The sequence below is a fragment of the Ovis aries genome, chromosome 12 (assembly GCF_016772045.2).
Source record: "Ovis aries strain OAR_USU_Benz2616 breed Rambouillet chromosome 12, ARS-UI_Ramb_v3.0, whole genome shotgun sequence".
NCBI lineage: Eukaryota > Metazoa > Chordata > Mammalia > Artiodactyla > Bovidae > Ovis > Ovis aries.
This window is the reverse complement of record NC_056065.1, coordinates 51,348,459-51,364,008: the sequence shown is the minus strand read 5'-3', so window position 1 is coordinate 51,364,008 and position 15,550 is coordinate 51,348,459. Positions and strand designations below refer to the sequence as shown.

Here is a 15,550-nt window from a genome sequence, read left to right as displayed (position 1 = left end):
ATAAGAAGTCCTGAAGGGATTAAGGGACCAAGAGTGGGGAAGGGAGATGGCTCCTCAATCCCCAACCATGTTCTGGCCTCTCAGTAAGCCTCCCCACCACCAAGTCCCAGCCCCCAGCACCAAACACCAAATCCCTCACTCAGCTCCCCAACTCCCTACTTTCACTTGGTTTTGAGGAGAAATGCTGCCAGCCCCAGGCCTGCCTGCTTAATGGGCCCCACCCAGGATGTAACAGCTGCCACCCGAGAGTCCTGTCCCAGCAACTAAAAATAATGGGCCCCCATCCTGGCACCTGCCCTGTTTCTCAGGCTCTCACCAGCGTCCTCATTGACTTCCAACCTTGGCATCGCTTCTCCTAACGTTCCCCACACCCTCAAGCCCAGCCTCTGCCAAGTCACTCCTGATTATTTTTCCAGCACAGTCTGGCCCTGAGTGGCTGGCTGACATTAAGTGCCCTCATCCTGGGAGGCCCCACTCCAGGCCCTGGAATACACGAGGGCCAGCAGGATAAGATGGGGTTACAGCATCCTCATAGCCTCAAGTCCTCAAGTTCATTTGGGGTTTGTTGTTGTTGTTGTTATTTTTAATTTTTTATCAGAGTATAGTTGATTTATACTGTTGCGCCAATCTCTGCTGTACAGCAAGGAGACTCAGTTATATACATATAGGCATTCTTTTTTATATCTTCTTTTCCATTATGATTTATCTCAGGGGACTGAATATAGCCCCCTGCGCTATAACAGAAGGGCCTTATTGTTTATCCATCCTATACGTAAAGTTTACATCTGCTAATCCAAAGTTCCAGTCCTTCCCTCTCCCGCCCCTTGGCAACCAGAAGTCTGTTCTCTATGTCTGTGAGTCTATTTCTCCTTAATAGATAGGTTTGTTGATGCCATAGTTTAGATATCAGGGTATTTGTCTTTCTACTTACTTCACTTGGTGTGATCATCTTTAGTTGTATCCATGGTGCTGCAATAGCATTATTTCATTCTTTTTTTATGGTTGAGTGGTATTCCATTGCATATATGTCTTCTTTATCCTTTCATCTGTCAATGGACATTTAGGCTGTTTCCACGTTTTGCCTATTGTAAATAATCCTGCTGGGAAAATAGAGCTGCATGCATCTTTTTGAATCTCAAGTTCATTTTGGACATGCAATCTGCAGAAAATGGACCCTTTCCCACCTGCGCCCATCAAGCTCCCCTGCCCCGGATTAACGCACTCTTGTTCGGGCTCCCAGACCTTGGCCCAGTATGTTCAAAGGAACGTTTATCACCTTGCGAGCGGGGAGCTCCAGCGGAGCTGAACAGGGTGTTATTCTCTCTGTGGCCCCAGCCCTAGCACAGAGCCTACACACAGGAGCTGCTCAGCTGGTGTGGGAGGAATGAAGGAATGAATGGCTTCTGTGCACCTACTGAGTCAGTGCCTCACAGTCTGGGCAAGCAAGACGCACAGCTTTAAGTTAATCCAACTCCAAGCCCTCTGCCTTCCAATCGCAGCAATCCACCCCCCAGGGCACCTCTTTGCAGATATTCACCAGCCCTCCTGGGGCTGTTTCTTCATCTTGGTGGTCAGAAGACCAGGTCAGCCAGCCAAGTGTCACCACCAGAACTTTCGGCATTTTGAGTCCCTGGAGTGATGGCATCCTCTGGCCAGTGATTTTCCCTGCGTCGGGACCAGGTCAGGAGGGGCTGGCACTAGCCGTGCACACTAGCCACACACACTAGCCACGCACACTAGCCATGCACACTAGTCGTGCACCAGAAGCAGCTTCCACCTCTGCCCAGTTGCTCCCAGTGAAAGAGCATGGTTAAATAATGTCCATGACCAGTAGGCCCAGCTCAGAAAACAACTTCCAAACAGCACATGGAGGAGTTCAAAGAAGAGAAGTCAGGCCTCAGGGCAAATGAAGTAGAGCAACTCTCCAAGGTCAAGGCTGAACCCAAACTGCCGAGGCTCCAGGTGGAATTTTGGGGCATCCAGAGTAGCACTCAACCTTTACATCTAAATTATGGAATCTAAGATCTGAAAAGAGCCCGAGAGTTCATCTGATCCTACATGCCCATTTTAAAACAAATACAATATTGTAAAGTAATTAACCTCCAATTAAAATAAATAAGTTTATATTTAAAAAAATAATAAATAAAGAACGAGAGACTGAGGGCCTTGCAGGGAGACAACTAAGCTGGCTCCAAGTAGGAATTTGGCCAACCAAAACCTTGCAGGGTATGCCAGGGCCTCAGCCTCTATCCACAGCCAAGGGGGAGAAGGTGCTGCAGAGCAGGGGGAACCCCAAGATCCGACAGACTTAGTCGAATGAGGGAAAAAGAAAAAGCCAGGAAGTAAACAAAGAGTGATAAAGACAGAGAAGGAAGCGGTGCGTCATAGCAGTTTGGGGCTGCAGGCTGACATTTGAAAGGCTGACTTCAAACCCTGTTGTACAGCTAGCTGTGTGACCCTGGATGGTCACTGACCCTCTGAGTCTCAGCTTTGTCACGTTTAATCAGCAGACAAGAGAATCTACTGCATGTTGTTGGGAGCATTAAGGGACTGCAAGAGTTACTGAGCATGACAACCAGCACAGAGTAGGTGCCTAGTAAATGACAACTAAAAAGAATGAGTCAGGCCAAGCAGCGTGATGGGGCCCCCATACCTGCAAATGCAAGAGTTTGCTCTGTCTGGATATTTGGGAAATCCATGCCTCCAAGCCAGCTCCATCTCTGCCCAAATTAAACAGCAACCACCCAAGGTCAGGGAAAAGGCCTCGGCAGAACAGGTTTCTTCCAAGTGGTGGCTCGGCCTTGATGAGGTGGGCCCACCCCCTATGTGCCTATAAGTGCTGCCCCAGCCACCACGACATTCACCTGATTCTGAGCATTCACAACATGTTGGGCATCACGGTCTTCACCACGCTCCTGGCCTACGGTAAGCTGAGGCTCTGTGACCAGCTGCAGCCACCAGGCTGTGAGCTTGGACAAGGATAGGGGCAGGGGCCCTCTGCTCTCCAGGGCTTTAGGAAAGGGGCTTTGAGGTCCAGTATGGGTCCAGTTACTACTGATCAGCTGTGTCAAATGAGCTACTTGCCTGCTGGGCAACTCTGCTTCTGTATCTGCGAAATAGGGCCGATGATCTGACCTCCCCAGGGTGAGGATGAGCGATGAGGTGCAGAAAGATGTAGTATCAACCTGGGGGAACAGAAGCTGCCTCATCCCCGGGCACCCCGGGGACCATCGGGGGGTCTGGGCTTCCCAGCTGGCTCAGTGGTAAAGAACCCGCCTGTCCATGCAGGAGACGCAAGTCTGATCCCTGGGTTGGGAAGAGCCCCTGGAAAAGGAAATGGCAACCCATTCCAGTATTCCTGCCTGGGAAATCCCATAGACAGAGAAGCCAGGTAGGCTACAGTCCATGGGGTTGCAAAAGAGTTGGACACCATTTAGCAATTAAACAATTTTGGGGCCTACCTTTCCTGGGATCAGCATCTCTCCTTTGGGGATTCTGTGCTGGCACAGAGGATGGCAGCTTCCCGTGTTGGCAGCCTTCTCCCAGATTGGGAGTCAAGGAACTTGACTCGAATGTCACTCTCTCTCAGCAGGACCTAAACAAGCCATATCACCTCTCTAAAGCTCACTGGCTCTTTTGGCAAATAAGAGCACTTCATTAAGAGTCTTCCAGTTGATAACAACAGTAGTAATAATAACAATAGCTGCTCCTGTGTATTGCATGCTTACTCTGTGCCAAGCACTCTGCTAAGCCCTCGACATTCAGGAGCCAACTTGATTCACTATCAACCTTGAGAGGCAGGGTCTATTAATATAGACCCATTTTACAGATGAGGACCCTGAGGCACAGTGAAGTTCAGTATCTTCGTCAAGATCACATGGCTGGTTAGTGGTGGAGGCAGAATTTGAGTCCGAGTATGCCCAGCACTTGCTCTTGACCATTCCACAGCTAAGACAATCTGGAATTCTATGGGTTCCATGTTCACACATCCCCGCCATGCTGTGGCCTCAAAAGGGACAGCAGGGTAAGGATGGAGAACCCAGGTGTACCTGGGCACTCACACCAAGCCAGCCTACCTTGGTGTTTCCTTCAGTGATTTAACTTTCACTCTATACCAGATCTTTTGCTCAACTCTTCATATGCATCATTTAGTTCTTAGGACAAACTTACTAGGTTAGTGCTAGTCTACCCATTTCACAGAAAGGGAAGTTGAGGCCCAGCAAACTCAACGGCTTCCCCAAAGTCTTACAGGAAAATTCAAACCCAAGTCTGCCTAGTCCCTAAATGTGTGCTCTTTCCACCTGTCCCTTCCTCAATGAGATACCAGCCACATTCACCTGTGCTCTCCCTCTCTGTCTCCCCCAGCCTCCAGCTGTGGGGTCCCCATCTTCCAGCCCAACCTATCAGCCCGTGTGGTGGGAGGAGAGGACGCCATTCCCCACAGCTGGCCCTGGCAGGTAAGCTCACTGCAGCGGGTGTGGGAGGCAGAGTGGAGAGGGGAATGGGGAGTGTGCCCCTGGGGCTGAAACAGCATCCTGCCACATTCCCCCCTGCAGATCTCCCTCCAGTACCTCAGGGATAACACGTGGAGGCACACCTGTGGTGGCACCCTGATCAGCCCAAGCCACGTGCTCACAGCTGCCCACTGCATCAGGTGAGCCAGAAGCCACCCAGACACCCCGCCCACTGCCCTTCCAGGGCACACACTCCAGACACAGGGACAAGCAGGCTACGCATATCCAGTAACTCAGCTGTCCATTTATTCATTCAACAAGTATTTAGTGAGCGCCTACTATGTGCCAGGGAACGTGGGAGTGAAAATGCAGTTTGTGCTCTCAGGGAGCTTATTACATTCTAGTGGAAGACAGTGACAGGCCATCCAACAAGTAAATATGTAACAAAACAAGCGGTAGCGAAGAAAAACAAAGAGGCAGGAAGAGGATAAGAAGAAGGAGGGGTTCGATTTTAAATGACATGACCCCAGGAAGAGCTCTCTGAAAAGGGGATGCTTGAGCCAAGATCTGAAGAAAATAAGGGAAGAAATCTCTGGTCTGGAAGTAAGATGTCACAGATGGAGGGAAGAGCCGATGCAAAGGTCCAGAGGAGGGAGTCCATTTGGTATGTCTGAGAAATAAAGTGGAAGCCAGTGTGGCAGGAGCGGATTGTGTGAGGGGAGAGGAGGAGGTGGCTAGAGGGGAATACGGGTGAGATAATGCAGGCCAGCAGCAGTGTGGACTAGTTCATCCTCACAGCATCCCTGGCAGGTGAGTTTTAAGATTATCTCCACCTTACAGGAGAGGAATTGAGGCCCGAGCCTGCCCACCCAGCAGTTAGAACGGACTTGACTCCAAGACCAGGGTCCTTACCCCGTGCCCTAGGAAGGGTCAATGGGGTGAACCGTGCCTTCCCCCAAATGAGTTCCACAGTGACACCGAAGCTGCATTACCAGACCCCCAACTTCCCTCTCTACCCTGCCAACCAGTGGGGGCAGGACCCTGACTTGGCCCCCTTGCTCTGTCCAGCAACACCCTGACCTACCGCGTGGCCCTGGGGAAGAACAACCTGGAGGTGGAGGACGAGGCCGGCTCCCTCTATGTGGGTGTGGACACCATCTTTGTCCACGAAAAGTGGAACTCCTTCCTAGTTCGGTGAGTACCCAGCTGGCCATCACACGCCCCACAGGGGCAGCTCAGAAGAAGAGGAGGTCCCTTAGATGGAGACAGAGCCTGTCCCGGGGCCCCATCCTCACCCTGAATGGCCCGCAGATGATGGCGTTACACAAAACAGCAAAATGCTAAGAGGAGACGGACACCCCTCCCATTCCCATCATTGACCAAGGGGCTCCAGAAAGTACACGTGGAATAAGAATCCCGGGGCCCCCCTGGTATGCTACCTGAAGTCTGTCAGCCAGCACTCCCCATTATTGATGCTTACTGCGTGCCTGCCCGCATTGCAATAAGCACTTCACATGCCATCTCTTATTTAATCCTCACAACAGCCAGAGACAAGAACGTGAGGATCAGAGAGGTTAAGGAATGCGTCTCAGGTCACACAGCCCACTAAGTGGCAGAACCACAAACCAAACCGAGTCTACCTAGGGTTGTCTGCTTTCATTCGGGCGACGCGGAAACATTAAAAATGGAATCTGCAAGTATTTTTACAGTCATAATTTCCAGTTTGCTTTAGCTTAATTTCGGCTGATACGGTGGTTCAATTACAGTGGCTCAGAAGGCATCTGCTCTTGGCACTTCTCTGCTAAGGCTGTCGTGATGTGAAGACACAAGTAGGGGGAAGAAGCTACACCTACAGGGCAGGTGATGGAATTAGAAAGCAGATCATTTGTTCCCCAGCATCTCTGTCCACTAGTAAAACCTGGCAGTCTGGGATGTGTGAAGAGGACCCCTGGTCACCCTTGGCGTGACTCCCAACTCCCAGGCCAGGCCTCTTGGCATTTGCTTGGTGCACCAGGCCCTCCTGTCATTTACCACCTCCACTTTGGATTCCAGCAATGACATTGCCCTTATCAAGCTGGCAGAGACCGTGGAACTGAGTGACACGATCCAGGTGGCCTGCCTGCCAGAGGCGGGCTCCTTGCTGCCTCAGGACTACCCCTGCTACGTCACTGGCTGGGGCCGTCTCTACAGTGAGTATAGCCCCTGGCAAATCATGAGCGCCTTCCTGGAGGAAGCAGCCCCCACAGGAAGCATGCCACCCACATTTGCCCACCAGTTTCCTTTCTGCCTTAACATTTTCACATCTTCTTAAACTGTGTAATGATGGCTAATATTTATTAAGCACGTGCCATGTGCCAGACATGCCAAGTGCATATAAGGGATGCTATAAGGATTAAATGGACTAAAATTTGTCAAGGACTTAGAACAGGGCTGGACATCTACTAAGCGCCATGTTAAGTGACTATTGAATCAACGAAACTAACCATTTTGGTGTCGGAGATTAGATCACATACCAAGTATATTCCAGTGAGTGGAATTCTCAAGTAAATTCCAGCTGAATTTAAAGGTTAAATGCAAATAAATGAACCTACAGAAGACTTAGAGGAAAATGGAGATCAGTACTTGAAAAATTGGGGGCTGAGAAAAATCTTTTCACAGTTGACTCCAAAGGTAGAGAACTACAAGGAAACCATTGACAATTAAAACCCCAGAACATAAATTAAAGATAAATGGTAGTTATTTCTTGAGGGTTTTCTATGGGTTGGTTTTACCCTTCTGACCCTTTGAAGGGTCTCTAACCCAGTTTGGGACCATTGGCTCAGAGTCTTGCCTCTCAATAAAAGGCATGTGAGTGTGTCCCTTAAAGTCTTGCCAGAACTTGCCTGGCCTGGCCCAGCCCCGTTTAGCCCTCTGTTCCCTGAAGGCCTGGGGCCAGGGCTTCCTGGGCTGCCTGCCAGTCACGACCCATTCTCTCTCCAGCCAACGGCCCCATTGCCGCCGAGCTACAGCAGGGCCTGCAGCCTGTGGTGGATTATGCCACATGCTCCCAGAGAGACTGGTGGGGCACCACGGTGAAGGAAACCATGGTCTGTGCCGGGGGCGATGGAGTCATCTCAGCCTGCAACGTGAGTGTCCAGACTCCGCACCCCAGCCCTAATGCAGATGGCCAAGTGCTAGGGGCAGGGAGGAGAGCGAAGGAGTGAGAAGTGGGGAGACCCCACAAGGAACCCTCTCCCTGGGGGGAGACTGAGTCCCAGTTGGGTTCAGGGGACTTAGGAAAAGCTTGTCACTGTCCCCCTTCCCCTCCCCCACCAGCACTACAGCCAGAGCAGGAAAGCTGAACGTCAGTCTCTGGATCCGAGTCCCAATCCCACCCCTTCACAGCTGCATAACCTTGGGCAGGCCATTCGACCTCTCTGAACCTCAGTTTCCCTATTATAAAATGGAGCAACAGGAAGCACAGGGCTGCTGTGAGGACTAAATGAGTCTGACGTGTAGAAGAGACTTCATTCAAGTCTGGGCACACATTCCATCATACCGTCAACTCCGTCGGTCCAGGGAGACAGAGGACTCACGGAATCTGACACAGAAGCAAGAAGCATCCAGGGAAATCAGAGACGGTCCCACTTTTAAACACAGCACCCTTTCCCCATTTCCACTTCCCTCACTTTCCAGGGTCCCCTACACAACTCCCAGCATCTTCACCTCTCTGAGCAGCTCAGACACAGGCATGGGACACTGAGGCACAGAGAGGGTTCTCATTATCCCAAGATCACACAGCAAACCAAGACTTAATCTGATACTTTAGGGCTCCCCTAGGATAAAGGTCAAATCACTCCCAAACCATATCTTCTCTGCCTCCCTCACTATGGACAAGCTGAGGCCAAAACAGGAGGTACCAAGGCAGAGAGGCCAACTCACTTGCCCCACTCTGACCACAACCCCCCCGGCAGTGGCCCAAGCCTCCCTCTGACGCCCACCCCATCTGCTGCAGGGGGACTCGGGCGGCCCCCTGAACTGCCAAGCCGAGAACGGCAACTGGGACGTGCGTGGCATCGTCAGCTTCGGCTCCGGGCTGGGCTGCAACACCCTCAAAAAGCCAACAGTCTTCACCCGTGTGTCTGCCTACATCGACTGGATCAACGAGGTGGGTGCGCCCCCAGGCCTCCTTCCTCACTGCCCGCCCCTCCTTCCTCACTGCCGCCCCTCACCCTCACTTGCCCTTCCTTCGCTTGCTCCTCTACTCACTCCTCCATTCACCTGCTCAAGAAGTATCGAGTGTTTACTGCGTGCAGCCGTGAGTCGGGTGCAGTAAAGAAATGGCCATCGACTCCCCAACCCTTTAATCCATTTGCTTCAGCAAACCCTTCTGTCCCAACCCTAGGCTCCCCACCAGGGCTCCCAAAGGTGAAATATGGCCCCAACACAGGAGAGGGGGTGGCATGGATGACCATCTACCTTTTGAGGAGGGACAGGGGGTCACTCTGGGAGCAGGCAGTGTCCTGAGCCCACTTGCACAGTGGTGGGACGTGCTGAGGGGGCCAACCCTGGGGGCAGAGGCGAGCCTGGCTCATTAAGGCCTGGTACTACCTGCTGTGCCCCCTTGTTCCTTCCCTCCCGGCTGAGACTCATGCCACCCTGAGTCCCTCACTGTTCTCTGCTTCTCCAGAAACTGCAGCTGTGATTCATCCCCAGGAGCCCAGGCCACAAATCCCAACAACCACAATAAACCTCTCTCCCCCTCAAGCTGACTGCTTTCTTTTTTTTTTTTTTTTTTTAATTTATTGATTTGGCTGCTGCTGCTGCTGCTGCTAAGTCGCTTCAGTCATGTCCAACTCTGTGCGACCCCATAGACGGCAGCCCACCAGGCTCCCCGTCCCTGGGATTCTCCAGGCGAGGACACTGGAGTGGGGTGTTGGCTGCCCTGGGTCTTAATTCCCGCACTTGAACTCTTAGTTGCAGATGTGGGGTCTAGTTCCCTGACCAGGGATTGAGCCTGGGCCCCCTGCTCTGGAAGCTCAGATTCTTAGCTCCTGGACCACCAAGGAAGTCCCCTGCCTTCATTCTTGATTCCCATGTCCCCTGAGGGTTCAGAAGCTCTCTGGGGGCTGCCCCTTCCACACCAAGGATGGAAAGACAGGCCCCCTCATTCAGGCTGGTTTGGCCTTGAGGGGGAGCTGTTGGAGGTACTGGGGGAGGAGGCGATCCCAGGAGGCAACCTGGTGCCTGAGGGGACGTGAGTTAAGGACACACCAGAGATTTGCACCCCACCCCACCCCCCCACACACACATCTCATAAGCTGTGAACCACCACACCCTGGTCAAACAGCAGTGGCTTCCACATGTAGTCACAGCAGGTCAGAGGTGGGCAAGCTTGCACTGCACTAGACAGGCAGGGAAACTGAGGCCCAGAAAAGGAAAAAGTTGGGCCAAGTCACAGGAAGAAACGACCAGTAATACACAAACAAGAGGCTCAGTTCAGGCTTCTCTAGTCCTGAGGCCGCCTAGAGGGCACATGGGGCCAGAAAGATGAGGGACCCAGTGTCCAGTGAGGTGGGTCCACGTGGGGCCCCTGATCCCTGACCAGAGTGTCCCTAGTTTAGGGCACTCCTGAGGATCACCAGGGCTCCTAGTCTAGAGCTGATCTAGGAGGGAGGTGCCCCCACCACCACCTCTAAAGTCTTCCTAGGAAAACCCTCAACTAGGACTACCTCTGGTTGGTCAATGAGTTGCCCAGTTTCCCCATCAGACTTTGGTTCCTGGAGGTGGGGACCATGACCTCCCACAATGCCAAGCTCATTCTCAAAAAGTATTTACTCAACAAGCAATGGAGGCTACAAGAAGCCCAGCACCAACTCAGCCCTGGGAATCCAGGGACAGTCCAAACAAGACCCCTGTTCTGCAGGAGACAGACCCATAAATAGATCATTGAGGCCACTGTATAAGCGTGAAGGTAGGAATACAGTCCAGGAGCACAGATAAGGGACACTTAAACCAGTGTCAGTTGGTGAGAGGAGTCCATGACACCTTCCTAGAGGCAGTGATACCCTAGGCTGAGTCTTCACATTTGAACAGAACATTTCCAAGCACAGAAGATGTTTCTGGTTGCTTGACCCAAGGGCCCCCTGGTCCTGCTTGACCTCCTTCTTTTGTAGTTGTCTCTATATTGGAAGAAAGATGTGCTAAACATTAATACTATTTGTCCCCAAGTCCCTTACAGTTGTAATAATGAAGTAATAACTAACACGTACTGAATACTTGGTATGTGCCAGGCACTATTCTACAGGCTTTACATGTATTACCTCACTTAATCCCCAAAACAATCCTAAGATATAGTCTATTAATGTCATCCCCATTTCACAGATGAAAAAACTGAGGCTAGAGATATTTCATGACTTCCCAAGGTGATTTAACCAGAAGGTGATGGAGCTGGGATCCAGACTTTGTTAATCTGGCTCCAGAGCCCATGCTCTGGATCACCAAGCTCTACTGCCCTGTGATGAATATGAAGGTGGATGAGATATCTGGAGCTAAAGCAGCCATCTTGTGGCCAAGAGAATTACAGAGATATGAGTTCATACATCATCAAGCTGCAGCTCTGATGCCAGCAACCATTTTCTGAATATCAAGTTTTGTGGGAAAAAATAAATCTGCATTTGTTTTAAACACTGCAGTCAGGTTTTCCATAACTTGCAGCTCAGCACACACCTAACTGACACTCTTGGGGATATCATAAGGGGTCACTACTTTCCTGGCTAAGGGAAGGGCATAAGCAAAGTCATGGTGACTGCTCGGGAGGATCTCGAGGCAGCAATTTCTGCTAGAGCATAAGGCACGGAACATGGATAGGGCGACCAATGGTCCTGGTACCATCCAAGAGCTTCACATACTTGACCTCATTTATACAATAATCTTGACAACCTTGATAATCATCCCCCTTTACAGATGAGGTAACTGAGGCTCAGAGGGGGTTTAAAAACTCATCGAAGGTCACACAGCTAGTAATGGGGCACCAGGACTTAAACTCAGGTGGTCTGACTCCAGAGCCTGTGTGACTAACAACCATGTTATTCTGCCATTAATCCCCAACTCTCAAGGATTCTCTCACACAGATTCCTCTAAAGGCCATGCCAGGGACGGTTGGAGGCTGTGGTGTGTGCTGACAATCCTGAGCAAAACTGGCAATTTTGAACTCAAATAGAAACCTGAGAGAGTTATTGCTCACAGATGTTCACAAAGGCCTTCACCAGCTGTATCAGCTACTTCCGGCATAATTAATAATGCTGCATAACAACCAACCACAAACTCTCAGTAGCATCCAAAGACAGGTATTTATTGCTCACACACTTGGGTTCAGCTGGGAGTCAGTTAGGTGGCTTATTTTGGCTAACTGCCGATTTTGGCTGGAAACACTCATATGTTTAGGGGTCAAGTCTGGGTTTGACTGGGGAAGCTCAGCTCCACAGGGCTCTCATCCTCCTCCCAGAAGGCCATTGCAAAATTGCAAGGCAAATGGCATGGATAAAGTGAGAGGTGAAGAATCAGAGCCATCCTGGAAGTCTCTCATACCCTCACATTATCTAAGACACAAATTAATAGCATGAAATATGGCAGAGCAGAAAGGAGGATATTTATTGGCTAACAAGCAGTGACAGCAGCTGAGTCACCTAACCTCTCTGAGACTCTGTTTCCCCATCTGTAAAATGGGCACATCTTCCACCTCCCTTTGGAAGCCAACAGAAGCTTGTGACAGGAGGCGTCATTACTACTACTGACCTCATACCTGGACCCCCAATGGCACATCTCCCCTCTCCCTTTTATTCCTTAGGAGGGGGAGCTTTATTCGCAGCAGGCCCTGGTGGCCAGTTCCCTAAAACTCACTCATCAAGTAGGACCACATATCTGCAAATTTTCACATGGTGATAGGCCAGGGGGCATGTAATGGCAGAGAATAAACACAGAGCATCTTCCCAAAGCACCGATTTCCTATGAAGATTGTGTGGGAAGAAAAAAAATGCACGTTAAGATAAACCCAGCTGTTTGATGAAATAAGCTGCAAAATTCAGATCAAGCTTTCCAGGTGAAGAATGAAACTTCCCAGACATTTGCTGTTGTGACTGCCACATGCTAGACCCCAGATCATTAATCTACTGAACATCAGAGCCTGAAAAACAAATCTGTTTTGTAAATAAAGTTTTCCTGGAAAACAGCTATGCCTATTGGGCTGCTTTTTGTCATATAACAGCAGAATTGTCGTAACTGAAACCGTATGGCCCATAAGCCTAAAACATTTGCTGTCTGGTCATCTGTAGGAACAGGTTGCAAACCCCTGATCTCCTCAGATTCTTTGATGGTAAAGTTTGAATAATTCTGTGCTATTCTGATATCTGAGATCTGCAGGTCTCAGGGCTGGAGAGTGAACATTTTATTGCACATTGACAATTCTCAGTGTTCTAAGTGAATAAACCATTGTTTAATTCTAACAACAACCCCAAGAGCTGGATAAGATTTTTTTATTCTATTTGATAGGTGAAGAAATTGAGTTAGAGATGAAACTTGCTCTAGCTCAGGTCTTCTCAAATTTTAACAAACAAGAGAATCACCGAGGTATCTTGTTAAACTGCAGATGCTGAGTCAGTAGGTGTGGATACATGAGTCTGCATTTCTAACCAGATCCTAAGCGATGCTGGTCCAAACCACTCTGTGAGCAGTGAGGATCCAAACCAGAGTCACTACCAGAATCACAGGGCTGCAAACCCAAGTCTCTAACCCCTGAGCATTGGATTTCTCAGAGGAACCCTTATAAATGAGTCATAAATCTCATGAAATTTCATGTCTGCATCTCCATGGCCCCACTGAGACCTCAAGGACACAGCGCAGTTTAGAACTTCACAGATTGCCTGGTTGTCCATCAACATATAAATGGGGACTGAGCCCCAGTGGGAGGAAGTGGGCTATAAAACTCATCTGTTCTCCCAGCCTCTATTCCCTCTCCAGAAACCTGGATTATTATTTTGGTGCTGTCCCTCCCCCGCACCTCCATCTGGAGCCTGGTGCCCAGATCCAGGGGTAGGACTTGTCCTCCAGGTCCTAAACCTGGCCAATCCACACATGCATCCCCTCTCCCACCACAACCATTGGTTCAGGGATGGTCATGTGACCTGAGGCAGGTCCAATCAGAGAGAGTTACAGGACTTCTGTGGGAACTACCAGGAAGCTCTCGCTCATTCCCTGATGGGTTTGAAGATGAGCGATGTGAGGCTACAGCAGCAAAATGGAGGGGATGGTTTTGCTCTCTAGAATACATTCTACAATGAGTACAGACACTTCTGGTTGTCACAACTTGGAGGAGGAGGGAAGAGACTACTGGCATCTAGCGGGTGGGAACCAGGACTGCTGCTAAATATCCTTCAAGGCACAGGATTGTAGTTCACAGGATTCTGGGTCTCATAACAAAGAACCATCATCCAAATTGTCAATAGCGCCACAGTTGAGAAACCCTGGACAAGAGATTCTGTAACCTTCTTGTCCCCATAGGACAACCTGGAGCTCCTACAGGCCATGTAATGGAGCTTGAGAGTGGACTCTCACAGTGAAAAGCAGAGACAAAAGACAGAGATAAACTGAGTGCTGGGGACATCCCCAGAGCCCTGGATCCAGCCGTGCCTGAAACCAGCCCTGCTCCTGGGCTTTTCCACCTTGTGTCCCAGTGAATGACTCTTTGGCTTCAGCCTATTAGATGAAGATTTTTGTCATTTCCAAACCCTCCCAGAAATGTGATGAAATAGGCTGGGCATATGTCCTCTGTGTTTCATTCATAAACAGCCCCAGGCCAAAGGACCTGTGTGACTTGCCCAAGGTCACACAGCAAGCCCATGGCATGTGCCAAACCGGTATTTGTTCAGTGACCTCCTACAGGAAAATCTTATTTTTATAGTAAAATAAACACAGATACAGGGAACAGAATGGCATATTCACATTAATTCAAGATAAAATAGGAAACTTCAGAAATAGTTTGTTGTTGTAGTGACTGCTCGACTACAAACAAGAGCCCAAACTGTTAAAGAAGTTAGGGGTGGAGTTGGGACTAGAACCCAGGTATTCTGGCATCTAGCGCAATGGGATTCTACACCCCAGGCTCCCTCACCCTCCTCATGATTCTCGGCCAATTACAAATTTTTCCCACCCATATGACAATCCTGTAATCCAGGCCTGGATTGTTATTTAGGAAACTCAGGCCCAGTGACTTGTCTGTCCAAGCTGTAACACTCAGTTCTGACTCAATGAGGACTTGAACTCAAGTCTTAGCAGTTCAAGTCCACTCTCTGCTCTGCCTTTCTGGCTGGGCAAAAGGTAGAATCTGTGGTCACAGGGCAGGTCTGTCTCACCAGAGCCTGGCCTTCCTGGAACTGTGCTCTGACCATAAGCAAGGAGAATGAAGTTTTAAGGAAGAATAAGAACGTCCACCAGGAAACCCTCACTCCTTTTTCCCACCCATGCACCCTGCTACCCACCAAACACAAGGGGCTTATTGCAGTACTGGGAGGACATTTGAAATGCCACCTTCAGCATCCTCAAGTAAAGGAGCTTGGAAATCAGACCAGCCTAAGTTGGAAGCCCCCTTGTGCCACTTTAAAAGCTGTGTAATCTTGAGCAAGTTCACTTTACCTCTCTGAAACTCAGCTTCTTCATTTGAAATATGGGACCTTTTGCTAGATTTCATAAGACTGAGGTTAGGTAAGACATGTGAGTGCATCTGACATGTATGTTGGGCCAGTGTCCGCCTCCTTTTCTAAGAAGTTCCTGCTTTGACCTCATTTGGAAGTTACTGGAGAAGTACAAACTGCTGTGGTCCTAGGAGGGGATGATAAATACTCTTGAGCCATCCCAATAAAGCCCCCTGCAGCTGCCCATTCTGGGGCTGTCAAACCCCAGCTGTTCAGGTAAGCGCATTTTTCAAATCCTCACCATTTCATTGCAAAACAGACTGGGCACACATTTCTCTCCTTGTTTCATAGACGGGTAGGCCCCAGGCCTTGAGACTTCTGTGGCTTATCCTAGGCCACCCAGCAAGCTGAGGTATGGCCTAGAACAGG

At 49.9% G+C, this 15,550-nt stretch overlaps 1 protein-coding gene across 1 annotated transcript; it reads left to right on the top strand.

Annotated features, from left to right (window-relative positions):
• Nucleotides 1-348: 348 nt before the first annotated feature.
• CTRC (chymotrypsin C) lies at nucleotides 349-9,200 on the top strand. The gene is made up of 8 exons (XM_060396601.1): nucleotides 349-2,925; nucleotides 4,366-4,457; nucleotides 4,557-4,654; nucleotides 5,523-5,648; nucleotides 6,507-6,643; nucleotides 7,434-7,579; nucleotides 8,449-8,601; nucleotides 9,124-9,200. Exons 1-8 carry the CDS (start codon nucleotides 2,805-2,807, stop codon nucleotides 9,136-9,138), a joined length of 888 nt encoding a protein of 295 aa, XP_060252584.1. The 5' UTR covers nucleotides 349-2,804; the 3' UTR covers nucleotides 9,139-9,200.
• The last annotated feature ends 6,350 nt before the right edge of the window (nucleotides 9,201-15,550 follow it).

What these genes read in the sequence shown, in the direction of transcription:
- CTRC (XM_060396601.1), top strand. Translation starts at nt 2,805, where the DNA reads ATGAGGTGGGCCCACCCCCTATGTGCCTATAAGTGCTGCCCCAGCCAC. An exon ending in CCCACAGCTGGCCCTGGCAG is followed by an intron (nt 4,458 to 4,556) that starts GTAAGCTCACTG and finishes TCCCCCCTGCAG; the next exon opens with ATCTCCCTCCAGTACCTCAG. An exon ending in TGGAACTCCTTCCTAGTTCG is followed by an intron (nt 5,649 to 6,506) that starts GTGAGTACCCAG and finishes TTTGGATTCCAG; the next exon opens with CAATGACATTGCCCTTATCA.